The 20,702-nt window shown below is 43.2% G+C and overlaps 3 protein-coding genes and 2 long non-coding RNA genes across 6 annotated transcripts; 1 reads left to right on the top strand and 4 right to left on the bottom strand.

The window, feature by feature from the left end:
- Nucleotides 1-28: 28 nt before the first annotated feature.
- LOC124194973 lies at nucleotides 29-3,081 on the bottom strand. Of its 2 annotated transcripts, none has more exons than XM_046589387.1 (6): nucleotides 2,305-3,081; nucleotides 2,034-2,233; nucleotides 1,824-1,974; nucleotides 1,523-1,760; nucleotides 846-1,454; nucleotides 29-789 (listed from the first exon to the last, which is right to left on the bottom strand). In XM_046589387.1, the coding sequence occupies exons 2-6, from the start codon at nucleotides 2,209-2,211 to the stop codon at nucleotides 151-153; spliced, it is 1,815 nt and encodes a 604-aa protein (XP_046445343.1). In that variant the 5' UTR covers nucleotides 2,212-2,233; nucleotides 2,305-3,081; the 3' UTR covers nucleotides 29-150. The 2 variants fall into 2 exon arrangements, with proteins under 2 accessions (XP_046445343.1, XP_046445344.1); XM_046589388.1 differs by having other exon boundaries at nucleotides 2,310-2,702.
- Nucleotides 3,082-4,857: 1,776 nt separating this feature from the next.
- Nucleotides 4,858-7,133, bottom strand: LOC124193293 (prostatic acid phosphatase-like). Its single transcript, XM_046587052.1, has 8 exons — nucleotides 6,703-7,133; nucleotides 6,531-6,629; nucleotides 6,233-6,467; nucleotides 5,980-6,170; nucleotides 5,793-5,916; nucleotides 5,507-5,721; nucleotides 5,257-5,437; nucleotides 4,858-5,184 (listed from the first exon to the last, which is right to left on the bottom strand). Exons 1-8 carry the CDS (start codon nucleotides 6,805-6,807, stop codon nucleotides 5,060-5,062), a joined length of 1,275 nt encoding a protein of 424 aa, XP_046443008.1. The 5' UTR covers nucleotides 6,808-7,133; the 3' UTR covers nucleotides 4,858-5,059.
- A 208-nt stretch (nucleotides 7,134-7,341) lies between these two features.
- On the top strand, nucleotides 7,342-15,472 carry LOC124193295. The gene is made up of 6 exons (XR_006874145.1): nucleotides 7,342-7,636; nucleotides 8,416-8,557; nucleotides 13,550-13,666; nucleotides 13,739-14,029; nucleotides 14,102-14,269; nucleotides 14,339-15,472. It is a non-coding gene; the product is annotated as an uncharacterized LOC124193295 (long non-coding RNA).
- Nucleotides 8,599-13,364, bottom strand: LOC124193292 (serine/threonine-protein phosphatase 6 regulatory ankyrin repeat subunit B-like). Its single transcript, XM_046587051.1, has one exon. The coding sequence runs from the start codon at nucleotides 13,172-13,174 to the stop codon at nucleotides 8,948-8,950; it is 4,227 nt and encodes a 1,408-aa protein (XP_046443007.1). The 5' UTR covers nucleotides 13,175-13,364; the 3' UTR covers nucleotides 8,599-8,947.
- Nucleotides 15,473-15,568: 96 nt separating the features above from the next.
- On the bottom strand, nucleotides 15,569-16,760 carry LOC124193294. The gene is made up of 4 exons (XR_006874144.1): nucleotides 16,455-16,760; nucleotides 16,194-16,393; nucleotides 15,883-16,129; nucleotides 15,569-15,824 (listed from the first exon to the last, which is right to left on the bottom strand). It is a non-coding gene; the product is annotated as an uncharacterized LOC124193294 (long non-coding RNA).
- Between the last annotated feature and the right edge of the window lie 3,942 nt (nucleotides 16,761-20,702).

Here is a 20,702-nt window from a genome sequence, read left to right as displayed (position 1 = left end):
ATTATTCAAAAACAAAATAACAAAAAGCTTATTTTTGTGGAAGCAGGAAAAAACGCGAACCATAATTATATTTTTTAAATAATTGAAAAAGAATTCCTAACATGATTATAGAAAAAATTGTGCAAAATTTGATAATTTGATGGGTTATAATTATTTTTTTAACTTTGAGCGTGCCGTTATTCTAGTAGCTGATGGTCGGACTCGACGCAATTCTTGCCGGATCGTTTTACGAATGTGGGTAGTCAGTCGGCGCTCAAAGGATTTCATCCACAGACGTGAATGGATTCCGGAAGGAAAAATTATTTCTTCTTCATCGTCGTCGCTGGATGGGGAGGAGGAAGAGACGTTGGCGCTCGATTTGAGCAGACTAGAAGACTCTTCCGCCGGAAGGGATGTCGTTGTTTTCGCTGGATCGATGACGGATTCGTGGTGATTGACGTGAAAGTGCTGGACAGTTTCCAGCGAGTCGTTTCTCATTTGGTTGACTCGACGGTAGAGACGCTGTTGCTGCTGGAGCAAAGTCGTCATGTCCGTCAGGACGCCGCGGAGAGCAGACGAGTCGTACGTTTGATGGATGGAACGGGCGTGAGACAGACGCTGCTGGAGTCTCTGCAGTAAATCGTCCGTTTTATCCAGCTCGCCCCGCAACTCTTCCTTGACGTCTTCCAGATTGTGATTCCAATCGCAAGGATCTTCTTCGTGAGGAAGTTCCTGGGCAAGTGGAGCGGTGGCCATCCGGACCCGGTACGCCTCGGCAGCCAATTGCAGCACAGAGATGATAGGGTCAATCTGGAAATAAAATTTCATTAGCCAAAATTCTTCTAAAATGATTAAAAATGATCAACCTCGTGAGTAGTGACCGATTCCGGCATGTCCAGACTGGCCTGTGAGAAAATTGTAGACGGGGGAGGAGTCACGTAGACGGTGGGCAAGACTTGCGAGGCGTTGGCCAGCATTCGACCACTAACGAATCCGCTACTTTGCTCCGATTGCTGGCAGAGAATTTCTTCGGCCGGCTCGGCGGATGCCAACGTTTCCTCGTCGACACACTCCTGTCGACGCAAACTGGACCTTCTCGAGCTGGCCAGACTGGAATTGTGCGATCCGCTGGGCGGCATCATCGTCCCCGATTGAGTGTTGAAATTGTAAGCGCCCTGATTGTTATTGGTGGGCGTGACGGCTGATTCTTCCGACTCGATCAACACTTCCGGCTGGGGCAGTTTCAAAGTGAGTGGCTCCATCGGGTGGTTGGATCCAGGAGGATTTTCAAAACTGCTGCATATCGTCGGCCCGGAACTCTTCCGCAGCATCCGCTCGTATAATCTGGCCACAATTCCGGAAGGCCGTCGTGTCGGAGGACCGGCCAGTCCCCTGTAACCGAGTGAACCCGTTTCAAACGTGTCGTTTAATTCTTGTTGGGTTAAGAAAAACTGTTCAATATCAACACCACGCATCTGAAATAACAATATACTAATTAGGATTTTGGTTTAGTTTGGATTGAATTATGTAATAAGTTAATAACCTGAGATGATTGGAGGAAACGTTCGGGTACCCTGTCTAGTCCTTGGGATGGCCCACCAAATCCCATCTGCAAGAGAAGTTCTTCAGCTGATGGAAGGCTGTACTCGTCATCGCACACTCCGAACGCATCCATCGTGGACGAATCGAAAGAGAAAGTTCCTTCCGAATTGGTCTTGTCCAAACGCTGAGCTGCAAACGCCGAACGGAGCATTGAAGATCTGTCCTGGCTGACCCTTTCCCTGCAGAAATGATTGGAAATTAGAATTATATTATCAAGAGTTGCAGTTGATATTTGCACTCACCTGGGCCCTTCAGAAACCACCGATGGTCTGTCCCTGGCTTTCCTCGTGGCCTGGGCCAACTGATAAATGTCTGCTGCATTGTGTTTACCTCCACCATTGTGGAGTCCGAGGATACCTTTTTTCCTGACGATAAAATCACTACCAGCCAAAACTGAAAGGGAAAAAAGTTATCAGCAATCTGGATAAAGATAATGGTGGAATGACACTCACTGGGTTCGTTGTTGGGACTGCAATCTGCATTCAGGTTGGCATTGTCTTGGTCACCGGGCAAAGAGGCCACCCACTCCCAGCAAGAGTTGTAGCTGGTGGCGGGGTAGGGGGTTTCGTCATCTTGGCAAATACGTTTACTGATGGTGCAGGTACTCATTGGTAGGACTTGCGCTCGCATTCATCATCAGAGAAGAAGACACCTGCGGGGAGAGAAGCCAAAAATGAAACTGGCAGAGAACACGAAGATTATAAAGAGATGACAAATTTTTACCTCACCACCTGTTTGATCAACTGTTTATTTCCTGTTGGCCTTGGACACCTGTTGCACTGCAAGATCTCTCCAGCTGTCGCCTGTAAATTCAGCCTGAAACGTCAAACAAGATGGCCCCTGCTTTCCCCGATATGACAGGGACTGAACTAAATAGAATCAAGAGTCGATTTGGGGCTTATCTTTTGCCCATTTAACGGGTTTTTTCTTTCCCTATCGCCAGCAACACACACACATACACACACAGCTGATGAAGTGGCTGGTTGCGGGAGGCCGGAAGCTGAATCAGCTGTTTCTCAACTTGAGATGGCGCAACGTGTCAATGTTGCGATACGAATCGTTTTCCACTGGGGCGCCACCGCCCCAGTGCAATTCCGTTTTAAACAAATCAAATATTCAAAAAATAAAACCAAAAATTATTTTAAAATTATAAAAGTAAAAATACTTAATAAAAATAAAATGGCGCGGTGTTGTCAAGTGCATCACACACGGACGAAAGTCCCACCGACCTGTTTTTTTCAAATTTCTTGTGCAAGACTTCCGTCTCTCGAAAACAGAGAAAACTTTTCAACATTTTAAAAAATGAACTAAATCGAAAGATGCTCCGTCGTCGAGAGATGAGAATTCTTGTCGCAAAAATGGGCACGGCCGATGGAAGACTCTTGTCCGGAGGTGACGAAAACACTTCAAAATTGACTCGATGATTATCTCTGATTATTATGAGGAGCTTCACAAGAAGAAGATGATGTCGCGGATGCTGCCGATGCGAGACTAAGGGCCAATGCAGTCGAGGATTGCATTCTCTTTCTTGCTGTTGGGTCTCGTTTGTTGTTTTGTGAATTTCTCTCCTTGTGAGCTGCTGCTGCTATAGTCCCATCTTTGATGCCCTACTATCTCTCCTCCTTCCCCTACGGTTGAAAGTGCCGGGCCAGCAGCGGAAAAAAGGCGAGTCTTGGGGCCGAGTTTGTGACGTCATTCCAACCAACACCTATAACCGAACGTGAGCCCTACTAAAACATTTCTCTCTTCTCTTTCTCAAAGCTGAAATGCTCAAGCGACAGCACATGGCTGTCAGTCTTGTGCGTATGTTGTACAACATTCGTTCGGTTGAATAATACAACAAGGAGAAGGAGGAGAGAACTGGGGGCATCCGGCGTGAGGCGGCCGCCTTATTTGGGGGAAAAGCCGGATCTTATACTACTCTTTTCTCCAAAGGCCCTCAATTTTTTCAATTCGTTTTCTCTTTTTCTTCTTGGCGACTCTGCTGTGCATAGACGACTGTCACGTGGGGGCCAATCAATCCGGTAGTTACGTCACGCCGATTTTTTAAAATTATGGGCTCCATTCAACTTGATGATTCGATGGAATTTTCATGTGCCTGTCCAATGGAATGGCCTGTTGGGAGTATAGATACAAAACTGGGCGACATCCGTTTAAATAAAAATAAATAAAAGAATATTTAGCCGTGATTGAGGTGAAAAACCGCTAAGGTATGCCAGGAGAAAGGTGCCTATTTTTCTTTCTCCTTATTTTTTATTCCGGGAGAAAAGAAAAAAGGGAGTGATCTCTTTCTTTCCATCAGCAGCAGCAGCAGCAGTTGGTATAGTAGAGAATATTAAGGCCCGCGTGAGTAGTCTGGCGTGTTTGAATAGCCAAAAGGGACGACCGACGATACGACGACCGACGATGCGACGGTTCGATAAATAGGACAAGAACCCCAAACTCTTTGGTCGCGTCCTCGTCCTTGCCACCTGTGACCGACATTCCAAACGTTCGTTCGTTCGTTCAGCTCACAAGAAAGAAAAGAGAAAACCAGAAGAAGAAGAAAGAAGAAGAAGAGAACGTCCTTGCGCGGTCACTGCACTCGGTCGTCGTCTCTCCCGACGGCGTGGCACACAGCACCTAGACTGACTGCCGGATACGCCCCTATATACCCCGCAACAACCTCCTTAATCTCATCACCGCCAGTTATGTTACGCACTCACCGACACCTTTTATTATTTCATTTTTAATTTGGACCATCTGAATTTTTCAAGTTAAAAAAAAGAAAATAATTTCAAATCAGATTTTTCTACACTCAAAACTTTTGGCTTTTTTCTTTTATTCTTCGACAAATATCTAAAAGAGTCCGAGGAAATAAGAAAACACGACCAATGCTCTCTCTCTACTAGCTAGCTACTACTCCACTCGGGCTACTCCACTTTCTCCCGGATCTGTCTGCCAGCGGGTCCCCCCCCCCCCAGTTTAGGAGAAAATAAAAGGGGCTGTTTCACCTTTTCGTTGAGAAGAAAAAAAAGGAACTAAACACGTTCTGAAATCTTTTTTTGAACAAACAAACAGAAAAATGGGCTTCGAGAAAATCGGGTAGAAGGTGCCAACTGCCAAACGATTTTTTTTTTTTTTAACTGAACGTGTTGTTGACGAGTTGTCATCATCCGGGAGCCGGAAGAGAAATCATTCGCCTACATTTTCCCCCTTTTTTAAAAGAATTTTGAAGAGATGAAAAATAATAATGAAAAAAGGTGGAGTGCGTGTTCAACATCTGGAATGACGCCATTTACATTTCTCTTCCTTTTTTTTATTATTTTTCGCCATTTTTTACCACTTAAATTGACAACTGAGAGAGGAATTACGGTCAACATAACACACAAGAGTTTCAAAAAAAAAAGATGAAGAAAGATGGTTCGAACTTATACTGTCACCAATGGAGGGAAAGAAAGAAAAATAACACACCGAAAATGAAATGATTTGGGGCTGCTCATTCGGCTTGAATGGTGCTGTAGGCGTAACCGTTCTCTTGTCTCACTTTGCGGTACCACAGGGCGCCAATCACCAACAAGGCGACCAGCAACAGGCAGCTCAATGAAGCCAACAGGCTAATGACTAGTTAAAACAAACAAAAAGTATGCGATTTAGTTTCAGGCCGAAATGTCAACTTGTTAACAAGTGACTAACCTAGCATGGTGTCAAAGGTGGAGGCATCAGGCTTCACCAATTTGCACTCGACTTTGATGTCGTCGCTCGTCGCATTTTGGACGAGCTGGAAAAACTTGTCAAGGGGACAGAATCGCGTGCAGCCGGGCAGCGAAAGAACCTCGGGATTCCGCCCATCATCCGACACGTTCTTGTACAAAATCTAATTTAAAAAATTGCAATTAATTTCGTATAAAACAAAGAAAAATGTTGCAATTGATTTCAAATTCACCTTGACGGAAAAGTCGTTGGGTTTGAGTTCGTGCAGCTCCACCAGGACCATGGACGCGTACGGTGGCTGGATGCCGTTAAAGATGTTGAGGGCAGAAAGAAAAGTGGCCACAGTGACGTCATGAGCCGAATACATGAACAGCTTCCTATTGGGTGGGGTCAACTTCGACTGGGCGTAAGCACCCAGATGTTCAACCAACTCCTTCACCAACGGCCCTGTCATTGCACATCATCAATTTGGTTTTACAACAGGGAAATGACGTGAACTTGTGACTCATTTGTCTTACCTCCACGGAGACGCTGCATTTCCAAATTATAAGCTTTCATCTCGAAACTAAAGTCGGAAAATTCCTTCATTGGACTGGGAAAATACTTTGTAGTCCATTCGGGCAGCGTCTTGTTGAAACGATCCTGCAAAAAAGATTCATTAAGGATTTCTGCTCATCAATGAATTGATTTTTAAATGAAATATACTTCGATAAAGAGAGTGTCGTAAAGGTATTCGATGTCATCAATCTCTGTCATATTCAGGCCACTGTTGACAGCCAAATAATCCAGCATTTCCTTGTTGCTGTCCATGCGTTTGCGAACGTCTGGTGAAGAGTTGAGCTGGGCGAGGAGCTCGTCATAACGAGGGCACTCCGATTCCAATACCAGCAGTAGATCTTAAATGACAAGAAAATTGAAAGAATTTTCTCAATTTTACACGACTTATATTCAAACTGACCCTGTTCTTTTGCAATGGTGTGGACTGGAATGGGCTGCCAGGCTAGATCTGGATGCCAAGTCTGATTGTCATTGGGCTGGAAGAGTCCTGCCAGATGACATTCTGCACTCATCAAGGTCCTGTCGACATCAGTGGATCTGACGTAAATTTCATCTGGGTTGTAAGTTTCTGAGAGGAAATCTCCATAGCGTTCCCGGTTCAACTGTCCCAGTTTAAAATGCCTCTCTTTGCCTTCCTGTGAGAGAAATTTAAAGATAATTAGGCTTGGGAAAAGATGTACGGGAAATTTAAAACTCACTTTAGTCAGCTGGCCCCACGATACAGGCCAATGGGTTAGGTTGAGGTAGGGGTCCAAAGGATATGGTCGCACTGGAGTCCTGTCACCATGACGATACAACTAGAAACAGAAATTACCTTAATAATTTTACATACACGAAACATTTGTACAGAATCAACAAGTTACTACATACCATGTGCACAAGTCTGAGGGTGTTGCTTGCTTTTCCTAAATACTCTGTTTCCCCTGATACACATAGAAACAGGGCGAAACTCAGTGCCAACGTGGACCAGTCCATGTTGTAAATTTACGACAAAGTAGCGGAATTAGGAAAATATTTCGAGGTAAAATCGGTAGTGTCAAAGGAAGGTGAAGGAGTTGCAGTGGACCTGTGGTCGATGGGGTTTAGCAGCGGAGGAAAAACGCCTCACTCTTACTCAGCCCACGACGTTAGATAAAGTGAATTAATGAGTGGGGGTCGATCAACTTTGAAAGAGAAAGGCAAAAAGTGCCGATTGGCGCATTAGCATTTCTTTGTTAGTAATCTGATCTTGATGTGATTTTTGAGATGAGACAAGAATTTTGCAGACGACACATTTTTGTGTTAAGCGTGTAGGATCAAGTGTAATGTTTGTTGATAGATGGCGTTTGTTTTAGTACGGGTTTGAATTCAAACGCAATCTGGGTCTAATATTTTATTAAGTCATTTACAATTCAGTGGCACACATAAATCAAGGTTAGTTAAATTTTCAGAAAACCCCTTTAGCTTATTTCTTTATTTCTTAGATTGCCATCAATAAATTGCGCCAGATGGCAACAATATCAATCATGCAGATTTGGTATTTGTCGTCTGGTCTGGTGCTTCGTGTGCGGACAGTCTGGACGGTCTGGACTTTTGGTTCTTGTTGGATGAGATTAATTTGTAAACTCTATAAATTGAGAAAGATTCAAATTTTCCCATTGATGTTCCAATTGTTCCATGGGAGATACAGACAAAAACAATTGGAGTGACAAACGAATAATTCTGGTGAATTCTGATTCTTTCCATTCCATGTGGTCATTTTTCAATCCGATTCAATCGTCGTCTCGTAGCCGACTGACAATGTTTTAATTTCCCCATGAAACAGGTAATCCTTTTTATTATTATCAAGATTGCCCTTGTTTGTTAAAAAATTGTTTAAAAATACTCTCATATATTCTGATCGTCTTGACGTCTGACGTTATCTAATTTCAATTCCCACGTCAAACGTTGCTCGCTAGCCAGTTATTTAAAACCTGTTCAACTTCGTTTGTATTGGCAGTTCGCAGTTCGGATAAGTGATTGTGATGTCTAGAGCAAACGAAAGATGTTTGTTTTTTTAATTTTTTACCAATTTTGAAAAAGTCTTTATAAAGACTCCCGTGTTGATAAACAAAGGAGAAACAGGATCACGAGAGAACTACTTTTAATGCCATAGTTTTCAAGGTTTTCGGTTTCGATGTTATTATAGATATCCACATGACACAACTGACTGTCAAGTTAATTTCATTCCATTTTACAGTATTCACCAAAGAGCATTCAGATACAGCCTTGATTTTTGCCAGGTTATCGGGATAGGCAGTTTTATGTAGGATATTAGTGTTTTTGCGAAATAAGGGGGTTATAGGACGATTAATTGGGGTTACATTATGAGATCAGCATATAGCAGGGTGAATTTAAGGTTTACATGCTTCACTTTTAGAATTTTATTGCCAGCTTACATTAAAGATTAAACTTAACTTTAAAACAGGGCGGCTTATTCACGATGGGAAATTGCATTTAATGAGGTCTTTAAGTAAGCCAAGGATTTTACACTAAATCTAGACAATATGTGAAAATCTTCAACTGTCCCATTTCATTAATAATAACAAATACAATTCAATCCAGGAAATATTCTTCCTGCGTCTTCACCTCCCGTCAACTCCGCATTAGGGTCAGTGCTCCTGCTGTCGGACGATGTCTATGCCGAAGACTAGGAAAACGTGAGATTGATACTCACACAGTATACACCGCAACCGCCTTTGTTCAGGTCAGTTTCTTAACCAATTATAGTAGTTACACACTACGAAATATTGGATAACGCCACTGGTGCGTCACAAGTTTATTGACAATTGACCATTGAATGAAAGGACAGCACTTGAATGAAAGAATAACATTGTTAATACAGAACAGCCAACGATGCAGTGCTTGTAACTTTTAGCGCAGTCGCCCCAATTAACTTCCTTCTCTAGATCACAGACAATCACAGATAAAGACCACATCAGTGTCTAGATTCTCAAACCGTAAGCGACAAGCGTAAGGCATGGCAATATGAATAAGCGTAAGCGGGAGGAGTAATAACTGAAACAAGTTGAATTATTTTAAAAAGAAATTATTGGGGTTATTGCAGCAAGAGTAGAGGCCTAGAGGGGTTGTTTTGTCAGGCTTCTACTATGTAGAAAGCTAATTGAAAAACGCAATAGAAAAAAAAGCAAATACATACTAGAACTTTTATACGGGAAGCTAATAAATGTTTCGTCAGACGAGCGATAATCGTGTCGCCTAGTCCGTGTTTGTTGTATCGAGCGTAATCGCAAGCAGTAAGTCCGTTGTCGTCGCAGTCAGTGACGTCCAGTTTTTCAGTATTGAGGAGTAGCTCGATGAGATCCATCGAATCTGCATATATCGCCGCCATGTGAAGAAGGGTGACTCTATTCCTGTCGGCGATGCCTGGGTCGGCTCCCATTTCAATCAGATGACGAACATTGGTTGTAATTGGCTTGGGTCTCTTGATTACGTAATAAAGAAACGTCCTTCCGTCGTTGTCAACTCCGTTGATGTCGCATTGCTCGGTTTTCAGTATGGTGTCGATGAGTTCCGCCGTCTCTTCATTTTTGGCCGCCAAATGCAGTGGAGTGACTTTGGTTTTATTGGCAATGTTGGGATTGGCTCGCAATCGAATCAGGTGAGGGACATTTTTTGCAGAATTAGATCCCATGATTGCGTAATGGAGCGGTGTGTCTCCATCGTTGTCAACTACGTCGATGTCGAATTTCCCAGTTTCCAGAATGACGTCGATGAGATCGGTCGTCTCTTCGCCAGCTGCCGCCAGGTGAAGTGCGTTTGCTCCGTTTTCTCCCCATGTCATCTCGCTAATATCTTGTCCATCTTCTATTAGCAAACGAATCGTTTTCATGTGCGAATTAACCAATGCCGCAATGTTCTCCGGTTCGTGATTGCTTCCTTCTGCCTTCCTCAACACAGTTGTTTCCTTCAGCAGATTGAAAATTGCTTTGCCGACTCCCTGCTTGTTGTCCATTGAGCAGTGCATCCTGTAATGCAGCGCATTTTTTCCCATGTTGTCCAAGTAGTTGACATCCACGTCTGGGTGATCGAGTAGTAACCTGACAATGTCCATGTCTTTTGCATATTTGGCCGCTACGTGAAGTGGAGTTACTCCATCTTCATCAGCGACATTGGGGTCAGCTCCATTTGACAACAGGAAGCGAGTAGTAGTCACGTTGGATTGCATAATTGCCAGGTGGAGGGCGTGTGGAGCTCCATTAATGTCAACATTTTTGTTTTCCAGCATGAGACCGAGAACATCGGTGTCTGTCAGAACTGCTGATGCCAAATGAAATGGTGTGATTCCATTGCTGCCACGTATGGTGTGATCGGCCTTTCTTTTCAGCAAGTAGCGAACCATCTCCACGTTTTCTGTCATTATTGCATGATGAAGAGCAGTCATCCCAACTTTGTCGCGGTGATTGATATTAACTTTTTCATTTTCCAGGATTAGATTGATTGTTTCAATTTCTTTCGCATGAGAGGCCGCATAGTGAAGTGGGGTGTCGCCTTCCTTGTTGGCAATAGTGGGATCAGCTCCTTTTCGAATCAGGTGACGAGCATTTATGTCACAGTTGGTACCCCTGATTGCGTAATGGAGCGGTGTCCATCCATTGTTGTCAACTCCGTTGATGTCCAATTCTCCAGTGTCAAGCATGAAGTCGATGGCATCCGTCGTATTTACAGAAAATGATACCTTATGAAGCGCACTCTCTCCGTTTTCTCCCCGTTCGCTGATATTTTCTCCTTTTTCTAATAGGAGACGAACCGTTTCTACTTTTCCATCTCGCATTGCTTTAGCCAACAATTCCTCCTTAATTCTATAGAATTTTTCTGCATTTGATATTGTATCGTCGCTTAAAAAGTTTAAAAAGTTTTCGTCTTCGTAGGGCTTTCGATTGCTGTAAACGCGCGCATGTTTTTTTAAGAATTCCTTGTTTCCTTTGGGTAGTTTTTCTTCTGTTTCCACGGCGCCTTTCTCTTTCAAACGGTTGACAATTCTTTCGCCGTTCCCCTCCTTGTTTTCCCTTGCGTAATCTAGCGCATTTTTCCCCTCATTGTCCATCAAGTTGACATCGACGTCTGGATGATTCAGGAGTATGTCAATGAGATTCATGTCTTTGACATATTTGGCCGCCATATGAAGTGGAGTTACTCCATCTATATCAGCGACGTTGGGGTTAATAGCTTCTTTTGACAACAGGAAGAGAGCAGTAGCCACGTGTGACAATACAACCTTGGATTTCATAATTGCTATGTGCAGGGCGGTGTGTCCATGTTCAGGGGTTGTTTCATTGATGTCAACTTTTCCACTTTCCAGAAGTAAATTGAGAATTTCCAGATCTGTATCGTACATCACTGCCAGATGAATCGGAGTGTCGCCATCCTCGTCTTGTATGGTGGGATCGGCTCCTCTTTCCAACACACGTCTAACCCCATTCACGGAGTTGGCGACTATCGCGGAAAATAGAACAGTGTGTCCATTTTGATTGCGGCTGTTGATATCGAAATTCTCATCTTTCAGAATTTCATCGATTAACTTCTCGACTTTTGCTTTAAAGAATTGGCCAGCATCAAATCTCAAGTCAATTGAAGTTTCGGTACTCCGAGGTTTTATTATGTTTTTTTCCACCAACCGATCAAGAATTGTATTGCCTAGTCCGTGCTCGTTATACTTGGCGAACAAGAACAGTCTTTTATCGTTTTTGTACTGTTCAATATCTCCTTCTTTCATTTTTGATAATAATACGTCGATGATTTTCATGTCTCTTGCGAACATTGCAGCCACGTGAAGCGGCGTACGGCCATCATTGGCTCGACAGTGGAGATCTGCGCCCTTTTCGATCAAATGCTCGGCAGTGATTTCATTGGATTCCATGGCGGCGCAATGAAGTGCAGTCCTTCCTTCTTTATTCTGATCGTTGACATCGCCCATGCCTTTGACTTTTTTAGCTTTCAGGAGTAGATCGATGATAGGGCAACCGTCTCTTTCATGTGCTGCTCTATTAAGAGGAGACTTGCCTTCATTGTCGACAACGGATGGATTGGCTCCTTTGTCTAATAATTTTTGAACAGCGGTGACGTTGGATAGGGAAGCGGCGAAATGGAGAGCCGTTTCTCCGTCTTCGTTTGCATCGTCAACTTTGACTTTGGGATGAGCTAATAGCACATCGAAGATTTCCGCTTCCATTGTGGTCGTGGCCGCATATTGAAGGGCGTCCTTCCTGGATCCGTCGCGTTTTGTGGGATCGGCATTCAATGGAGGGTTTAGAAGATGTTCAACCATTTTGGTTTTCGACAACATAATCGCCAAGTGGAGCGGAGTGCGATCATCGTATAAGAGGTCGATGTCGAACTTGCCTTTCTTTATGAAATTATCAACAAGATCGGTATTTCCCGATAAAATGAAATAAAATAAAGGATGCCACTGAGAACTGTTAGGACCCGTTAGGATGTTGATTAAATCCAACATTTCTTTCTCCCAGCCTCTTTCACGAGGAGGAGAGTACGGGAAAAAACCCTTGTATTTGTATCCTATTTCGGTAATTTGTTCGCCGACGAAAGTGACCAAGGAGTGGCAGTTGGATTTCCAGATGTGATATTTTTCTGCAATCAGCTGATGGGCCCAAAGTAATGCCAAAAGATCTTTAATCGTACCTTTTCCTTTTAAATCTTCTCTTATGGGTTTCACTTTTTTCCGCTGTTTGCCTTCCAACTTGTCCTTGACGTTTTCTTTGTTGCTGGAGCGCTGTAAGATGATGTACTCGGTGTCTTTTTCTAGTGACCACCAGTAGTCTCCGTCTGTTTCACTTGTCGTTTTGAAGACGATGAAGCCATGAAATGCTTCTTTCCAATCTGTCGCTGAGTACATGCTGTTTTCGTGGGTTTCGCATTCCGTGATTTTCGATTCTTTGTCGATGTCTTCTAAAAGCTCCAGCATTTCAGTTATTTCAGCTCCAGCTTCATTGAATTTTTTCATTCTCTCTTCGTTAAGCAAAAAACGAAAAATCACAAGTTCCGAGATTTCGTGCTTATCTTCAGGTTTGTTATCAGCATCGGGCACGAAAAGTAACTTCTGCTTGGACTCGGCACCAAAACATTTTCGCACAAATGGGATATTTTTAAGCACCGGCTCGATATATTGGTAAAAGACAAGTCTTCTTAAGTCATCCACCTTTTGCCAGTACTTGCCAACGAAGTATGTTAATAGTCCAGAAAACACTAAAATTATGAAAATACCAATAATCATAGAATAAGTTAAGTTCATATCAACTTTCCACATTCCCCAGTCCACGTCAGGTTCACTATTAGCGTCGGGCATGACGAACAATTTTGGCTGGGACTCGGCACCAAATAACTTTCGGATATCTTCAAAATATTTCGCCGTGAAAATCAGTTCTCGATGCAGGACGTTCGAGAATTAACCAAACGGACGTGAAGTCGCTGTTTGCCACCAAGGGTGTGGCTCTATGCTCTAATAATACGTGACAGTTTGGATTGTGCAACAGATGCTGAGTTGCACATTTTAAGGAATTCTTCCTCAAAAAAGAAGAAGATTCTCACATGGGGGAGCCAATGTGAGAGAAGAATGATTTAAAATATATTTCGGTCTGATTGGTAACACATGTTTTACAGAAAGTGACAGGTTAATTTGACGCTTGATTTGATTGATGTGATTTATTATATTTCTAAACAGGAATAATTCTGTCGGATTAAAGCGGCACACGACGCGGTCGTGGAATCTCCAGAGGCTCAGAGGAATTGGATTTTTCTACTTTATGTACGTACTTCCCCACTCATCCACTGGGCAAAGGTATCCAATTGTGTCATCATTTTCATGCGATTTTTTCGTGTTTGCTTTTACATTTTTTTAAATTTGTTCCAGGGTCGAGCGCGTGAGGAATATCCCGGCGTTTCAGGTCTTCTGCGTCCATCACGTCTTCGACTTTTTGTCGTCCAGCTCATCACGAAAGCCAAGAAGCGAACATCGAGCGTCGGCGGCAACAGCGCCAAGCAGCGGCTTGGGCTCTTCCGGCCTGGCCTCTCTCAGTTGCTGGACAACATTTTACTGCCCGTCTCTATCGTTGCATTCCTATTCCTCCTCTTTCGGCCGGCCAACTCGGATCAGCGAGCCAATGTCGTTGCTGGAAGTCCTTCACCAATTTCCTAATCACAGGTGCGTGTCATTTGTTTCATTTCAATGATTTTATATAGAAGATAATCGAAACTATTTGCCCGTTTTTTTCAGGATTATGATTGAACATTTAACCGCCGTGGCCACCCAGCGCATCTAGGAGGAATTGTACGTCAGGATGAGGAGCCGATGGATTGGGCCCAGGAGCCGGAAGCCCAGCTCCAAGCTCGGCCCGCGTCCATCAAGAACCTGGAATCGGTGGACGAACCCTCCTCCTCTTTAGTAATTACTTCTTTGCACTTTCCCGATTTGCTGGCCAGGATTTTTAATCTCATTACTTTAATAAAACAGGAAATTAGCACTTTTACAGTACGTGGTGGACGGCTTTGGTCAGACTCCGTCGCGAGATATCCGCAACGTTTTGAATTTCCCGGGAGGCGTTCCCGCCGCAACAACCGTCACGAATTGAATTCGGTTCACCAGTGCTCCCTGCCGGGCTACGAGTACATCCGCGAGCTGCACTACCTCCCCCCGGTCCATCATCGCCCTGGAGATCTTCTCTAACGATGCCCGCAACCCCCTGCTGGCCTTCCCGCCAAACGTCCGCTAAGTGTCTACTAGCTGTTACTGGCCAAGGCCACGGCACTTTCCTACTCGGCCAGTCAGTCGGTCGGCCAGCCAGAAGTGGGCGGCCAATGTGGAGTAGTCTACCGGCTTGATGGACGAAACGTCGGTAAAACGACCTGCTGCATTACCCAGTGAGATCCTGGTGTCGGGCGACGGGAGGAACCGGATCGTCTGGGATTTTTCGCGTTTGACTTTTTATCCGCCAGTCGACAGGGCACAGCGCGCCGCGACATCAAAGACCTGACGGTTGACATCTCCATTTGCTCCGGCAATTTTTATTCTTTAGGTTTGTTTGTCGATTGGATCATCTCACAAATTAAGGACCCGATTGGCTCTAAGGGATTCGCTGCCGTTGTCTGAAGAGCAGCCACACCTTCAGCAACTGCTGCCGGATAATAATAAAGTGGACGATTATTATACGACAACATCAAGAAAGGCCAACAGCAAGAACCGTGGCAGTCTGCTGCTGTACCACCAGGTCCAGCAGCAGCAGCAGAGCCCAGTGAACAGTCTGGAACGATCCCTGCCCAGTGTCGTTTACCATTTCCATCGATGTGTCGTCGTCAATCAGCAACAAACAACGGGACAGTCTCAGCAGCCAGCAACTGCAACAACTAGAGCTCGGCCGGCAGTAGCACGAAGCCCAGCAATAGTACGATTGAATCTCAATAGCAGCCCAAGATGGTCAACAAACATGCTGATACCATTCGTGAGCACAAAACAACTGTTTCCTATATAACTATATGTGGTACACTTTTTAAAATCCATAACTTGCCACTCATTTGAAAATGTTGATGTACTAGATCTACTGCTGTGTAATAATAATAATATACTTCTCATGCGTGTAGCTGATGCAAATTATATTGAATGAATATTATACCGGGAAATGTGAAATGTAAGCTAAACTTTTTCTACGGGAATGGCCGCGTTATTTCTACACAACGATTTCAAAGGTAAATATGTAAATGGTATTTTAAAAACGATTTATTAAACAAAATTTAAAATTTCTTTGTGTAAAATTAGTTTCAGACAACTAAACTAATAACAAAAATGTAACGAGCGGCAAAATCAACAGTTGGGTGAAAACCAAATTAATCCGAATTCTTTCTCGAGTATTTCCGCTTCTTATTTTCAGGTGATGGCCTTTCCTAGCTGTGATTTCTTCGTCGTCATCGATCGGTTGGAAACTTTCCACTTCCATAACATCCGTCTAGAATTTTACAAAATAAAAAATGTCCAAATTGTGCATCTTTAGACGGTGAAATTACCATAGCCATTTCAGGCTCTTCTTGACGTTTCAGTGCCAATTCCAACGTCCGGTTTTGTTTCTGGAGGTCCCGTCAATTTAGCGAGTAGAGCCTCCCTTGGCAAATATTGGTTTTTGAAAACATTAGCTGGACTTTGCTTGGTCTTGTCAAGATGCGGCTGCAGAGTTGTCCTCAGCGTTTTATTAAATTTTGAACAGTCACTTTTAAGAAGGTCATTCTCTGTTTTTTGTTTGACTGCAGCAACTAACTTCAAACATAAAAATGAATTGTTAGTAGTCATCATAATCAAGTGAAGTAAATGTTTGACTTACAAGTCGGTTCTCCAAGTTCCTTGGAGTTTCATTCGTTGGTCATTCACTTGTTTTACAGATCACCAAGATTCCCAAAGCAGTATCAGCCGATCCATGCACAGTTTTTGTCTGCTTTAATACAGTCAATCCATCAGGTACTGAGAAGACCATCGACAAGCTCGCTTGATTTTCATTGTCCTGATGGGAATGATTTGATTCAGCTGCAATGTAAAAGACAAATTATTATTTTCCCGCAACTTGTTAGATCCACACGTTGCTTACGTATAAGGCTCAATATTGGAATGGAACCAGCCTTCAAACGCCTAGGACCGTGTTCCCTGTTGGTTTTCTTAAAACATTTTTCTTGGAAGTGGAGTTGACAGGAGACCACTCAGACCGGTGACTTTAGATTGAGAGCTTTTCTTTTGGTGGGGATAACCCTTTTCCATTCTTCAAATAAAGACTGGACCTGAGGTAGTCCAAAGAATGAAACAAGGCTGGATTTACATCTACAATCACTTTGACAGTAAGCAACGCAACACGAAGGCATTTTGACATCTATTTCATTATTATTCAAAACATTGTAGCAGACTATACAGATAAAATTCTGCTAAAATGCAGAATCCAATTTGCGGGAACACATTTAATTTATTACAATTTTGATTTAATTTTTAATTAAAAAATATATTTGATGGAGAAGTTATGTTTTAGTTTAATTAAAGTAAAAAGAATAACGCAAAGTATCTGAAATAATTTTTCTGGTGTTTTTATCATTTGTGTTTAGGGAGCGACCGACTCTTGGTCAGTATTGGCTGGACTTGAAAGACATTTATAAGCAGAAGTCTTTTGAGTTCTTTCTGTCAAGCATGCCAGGAAGGAGTTTACTCACTGAGACTGAGCATGCTTTCAAGATTTTAGAGTAAAATATGGAATCTCCGAATCTGACTGACTCTTTTGCTGTAGACCCCTCTTAATTGAAATTATGGTAATTTAGTTAAACTTGAATTGATTCTATTGACTTGTTTCTTTGCTAGTGTCGTGAATAAAGCATCACGACTCGTGATGCTTTATTATACGCTATACTGAACAACCTTGTTGACTTATTTGTCTACTGAACACTTGCCAATTAGAACACATTTACTTCTGCATGCTTTCGCTTTTGTCTCTAGAGATTGTTCTAAATTTGTATTGAATTTCTATAGATGCCTAATCCACAAAATGAGCAACAATGGATTGGAATCCTGAATTTGTAAGTGTTAATATCAATTCCACCTGTATTCTTTATTTAATTGCTCTTTCTTTTCTAGGTAAAGTCTCTTCTAGTTACAAGTGTCATCGCTGGTATCAATTAAAATCGGGTGTGTAAACCAGGTAAAAAGAATTCATTGTTGATTAAATGTTATGCTTGTGATGAACAAATTATTGGCAGATCGCAATGTTGACTACCAAATTACGAGCTTTTTAATACTGACTCCTAAATTGGCATCTATTTATACCTAACTTATGATGTAGGATTAATGGTTTGTGCTTTTATTTTTAGGTAACTTCAGCGAGTTATTTGCTGATTGGCACCAGTATAAAAGATCACCTTAAAATGCATAAGGTGACTACTTATCTCTTTACTGTTTAGTTTTGGGTTAATGATGAACTAACATTTGGCAGATCATGATGTTGACTACCAAATTACGAGCTTTTTAATACTGAATTTTCAAAGTTATCCTACATTTTTCTCCACCATAGACATTTTGTTCACTATTTGTTTTATTTCTACAGGTTGCTGGATTTGTGACTGGATGTCGATCTTAACTATGTGTGGATCTGTAAAATGAAAGCCAAGACATTTAAACTGTTTGTGTAGGTTACTACCAATAAAGTCTATTTTCGTGATCTTCCTGTTACTTTTTACTACAATTTAATCTCAACAGTTTCAGTCATTTGTCGGCGCTATACTTTTTAAAGTTTAGTTGGACCCATCTGTTGTTCCTGAATCTCCACAGGTCTTTCATGGTGCAGAATAGAATTCTTTAAATGCTAAGGTAATATTTCAAGATCTGCTTGCTGTGTACTGTCGGTAGCTCTGTTTCATTTAGGAACGTTTCAAAAGTTGACGAGGCTGTTACCTTAAAACCGATAACGAAATGATAAATGAGGTTAAAGGGACCCGTGAAGTCGTTAATGTAATCGTGTGCATGTTGTCTAGCCCATGCAAGTGTGTAACGAGGTAAGTCGCGTAGCTGTTAAGCTCGTTCAGGTTATATTTTAAGAATTCAAATTTACTTCAGACTCCACTCAGATGCCGTGAAACTTTGGATACCGTCTGACCAAATATTGTTTGACAGCCATTTTCCGACGATCAGGTAACATTTTGAGATTATAATGAAATTGTCGTGGATTGATTTGTTATTTTTGACATTATTTTTTCAGTCACTTCATCCTTTGATGGAGCGTCTAGAGTCGCATTTCCGACTTCAGCGTCAGACAATGGGCATATTGGCCCAGCTGAACGAAGCTGCTGTAGCCAACGGCATTGGCACAACTACCGATAGTTCTACGGCCGCTGGAGAAAGTTTGATCGACGGTGGTGGTGCGTCCACGGTCAGTTTTAGTGTTAGCAGCGTATCATCCCGTGGCGGGCCGTGGGCCTCTTAAAGTACTTCACAGCATCCGCCATTGGCGAGCCAGAAGAGATGCCTTTGAAAGAGCTCGTTCTTTCGAGTCCAGGTAAATTTTGTTTTGTTTTATGACTTCCTGACAAGTGAAATATTTTCACTTTTATTCGAAACAGATTATCCTCGGGTGGCAGCTTGGATCCTTTTCATCCGCCCAGGCGGATGGATAGTAGCCTAGACATTGGATTTCCGCCACGTTATCGCCCATTTCGCCTTGTAGAAGATGAAGACAGTTCCGATACAGACACTGGTAAAATTCGTTCTGTTGGGACGAACATTTCTCATTTTATCATTAATTTGACTGTTAATGTTCATGTTTTTAATTTACTGGCCCACTCTTTCAGATGTGACGGCCGAGTCCGCCGCAACGGCAGCGAATCGTTGGCGACAGTCGAGTCCCATTCGTTCACCCCGAGGTGTAGAGCAGCGAATGAGGTAAACGAATGTTAATCGACTCATTCGGACAGCAGTTTTTAACCTGCCAATTATATTTGACAGGCTTTTGTGGAGAGAGTATTTGTCTCAGGTAGTTAATGTGCAGCTAAACAATATGGGCTCCCAGCTCTCAACATCCAGGAGCGCCGGATAGCGGAGGCGATAACAACGACCAAGAACGAACTCGTTATCGTCTTTGGCTTTCGACCATGGTGGAAAGTCTCACCAGTTTCTTTTCCCAACACGGAATCAATTCATCTGATTCGGTCGATGCGACTCCAGCTCCTACTCCGCAACCACCAACAGCAACGACGACAACATCGGTAGCCGGAAGCAGTCAGTCCAGACCATTTCCAGGAATTCCACCCAGACCTGGAACTTCAGCCATTCCCCAGTCATTCCCTTACGTTTCCCGTTTCTCCAACGCGATGAGAGACGAAGGATTCGTGGCTGCGGTAGAGGAAGGCCCCACTTCGCCGACTATTGGCAGACCCCGAAATGTCCCGCCACCTTGGAGGGTTTTCCCGCGTGTCGGACCTGTCATGAGAGGAGGCGCTGGAGCTGCCGGAATTGCTTTCGGGGGAGCCGAACAAGGACCAGGGCAGCAGCGCTGGACTCTCCGCCGGAATGCGGAATCACAAGTGTCACTCAGCGCCCATCTGACGTACCGCATCCAGGCCTGGAATTTCTGCGCCAAAGACGGATGCATTCCCGACATCCGCGATCCTCTACGCCAACATTGTCGTTCCCGAAAGTAAAATCCACAATGACGCCAGTGTCGATGTTTCAGCTGACGGCCGGTTCCTCGTTACGCTCGTCCCTTGCACTTCACTCACTGGAGCATTAGTAGCATTAGTACTAACAAAACAGAATTTTAATTGATTATTATTGAATTGAATTGATTATATTTTTTTGCATTTTTTACCAGGTCTGCATAGTTTAGAACCATCTCGGTTAGGTTTGTGCCTTGCACAAGTCAATGTCGACCAGTTTGTCGTGTCCGTCAGCATTTCACCAACTTGTCGCCATCTTCTGCTGGGCTTGGCAAGTTCCCGCGCCCTGTCTGTGGCCAGTCGTGATCATGCTCTTCCAACACTCTGGGCCCAGGTGTATCAGATTCCTACCAATGTCTTTCAAGCTCAGAGAAACAATCCGTCAACTACGGCTGCTAATGCTGCAACTGCTGCTGGCCAAAATAGTGTCGGCGACCTTCCGGCTGACCAAATGCATCCGCTGTTAGAAAAGAAGCAGAGCATTCCACCGCCACAAGGCAGTTTGCTCCACGTACGTGATTTAAGTCAAACGACTGACGTTGGATTGACAAGTCTCAATTGCATTCGCTGGATTCCTAAATTTCCTACTGCTGGGCAGGGATTTGTATTGGGAACCAATAAAGGTCATCTCAAGGTGATTGATTGAGATTCTG

This window comes from Daphnia pulex, chromosome 5 (assembly GCF_021134715.1).
Source record: "Daphnia pulex isolate KAP4 chromosome 5, ASM2113471v1".
Lineage (NCBI taxonomy): Eukaryota > Metazoa > Arthropoda > Branchiopoda > Diplostraca > Daphniidae > Daphnia > Daphnia pulex.
This window is presented reverse-complemented; position numbering and strand designations above follow the sequence as displayed.

What these genes read in the sequence shown, in the direction of transcription:
- LOC124194973 (XM_046589387.1), bottom strand. Translation starts at nt 2,211, where the DNA reads ATGCGAGCGCAAGTCCTACCAATGAGTACCTGCACCATCAGTAAACGT. An exon ending in CAGTCCCAACAACGAACCCA is followed by an intron (nt 1,975 to 2,033) that starts GTGAGTGTCATT and finishes TTTCCCTTTCAG; the next exon opens with TTTTGGCTGGTAGTGATTTT. An exon ending in GTGGTTTCTGAAGGGCCCAG is followed by an intron (nt 1,761 to 1,823) that starts GTGAGTGCAAAT and finishes TCATTTCTGCAG; the next exon opens with GGAAAGGGTCAGCCAGGACA.
- LOC124193293 (XM_046587052.1), bottom strand. Translation starts at nt 6,807, where the DNA reads ATGGACTGGTCCACGTTGGCACTGAGTTTCGCCCTGTTTCTATGTGTA. An exon ending in CGTGGGGCCAGCTGACTAAA is followed by an intron (nt 6,468 to 6,530) that starts GTGAGTTTTAAA and finishes TTTCTCTCACAG; the next exon opens with GAAGGCAAAGAGAGGCATTT. An exon ending in CCAACGACTTTTCCGTCAAG is followed by an intron (nt 5,438 to 5,506) that starts GTGAATTTGAAA and finishes TTTTTAAATTAG; the next exon opens with ATTTTGTACAAGAACGTGTC.
- LOC124193292 (XM_046587051.1), bottom strand. Translation starts at nt 13,174, where the DNA reads ATGCCCGACGCTAATAGTGAACCTGACGTGGACTGGGGAATGTGGAAA.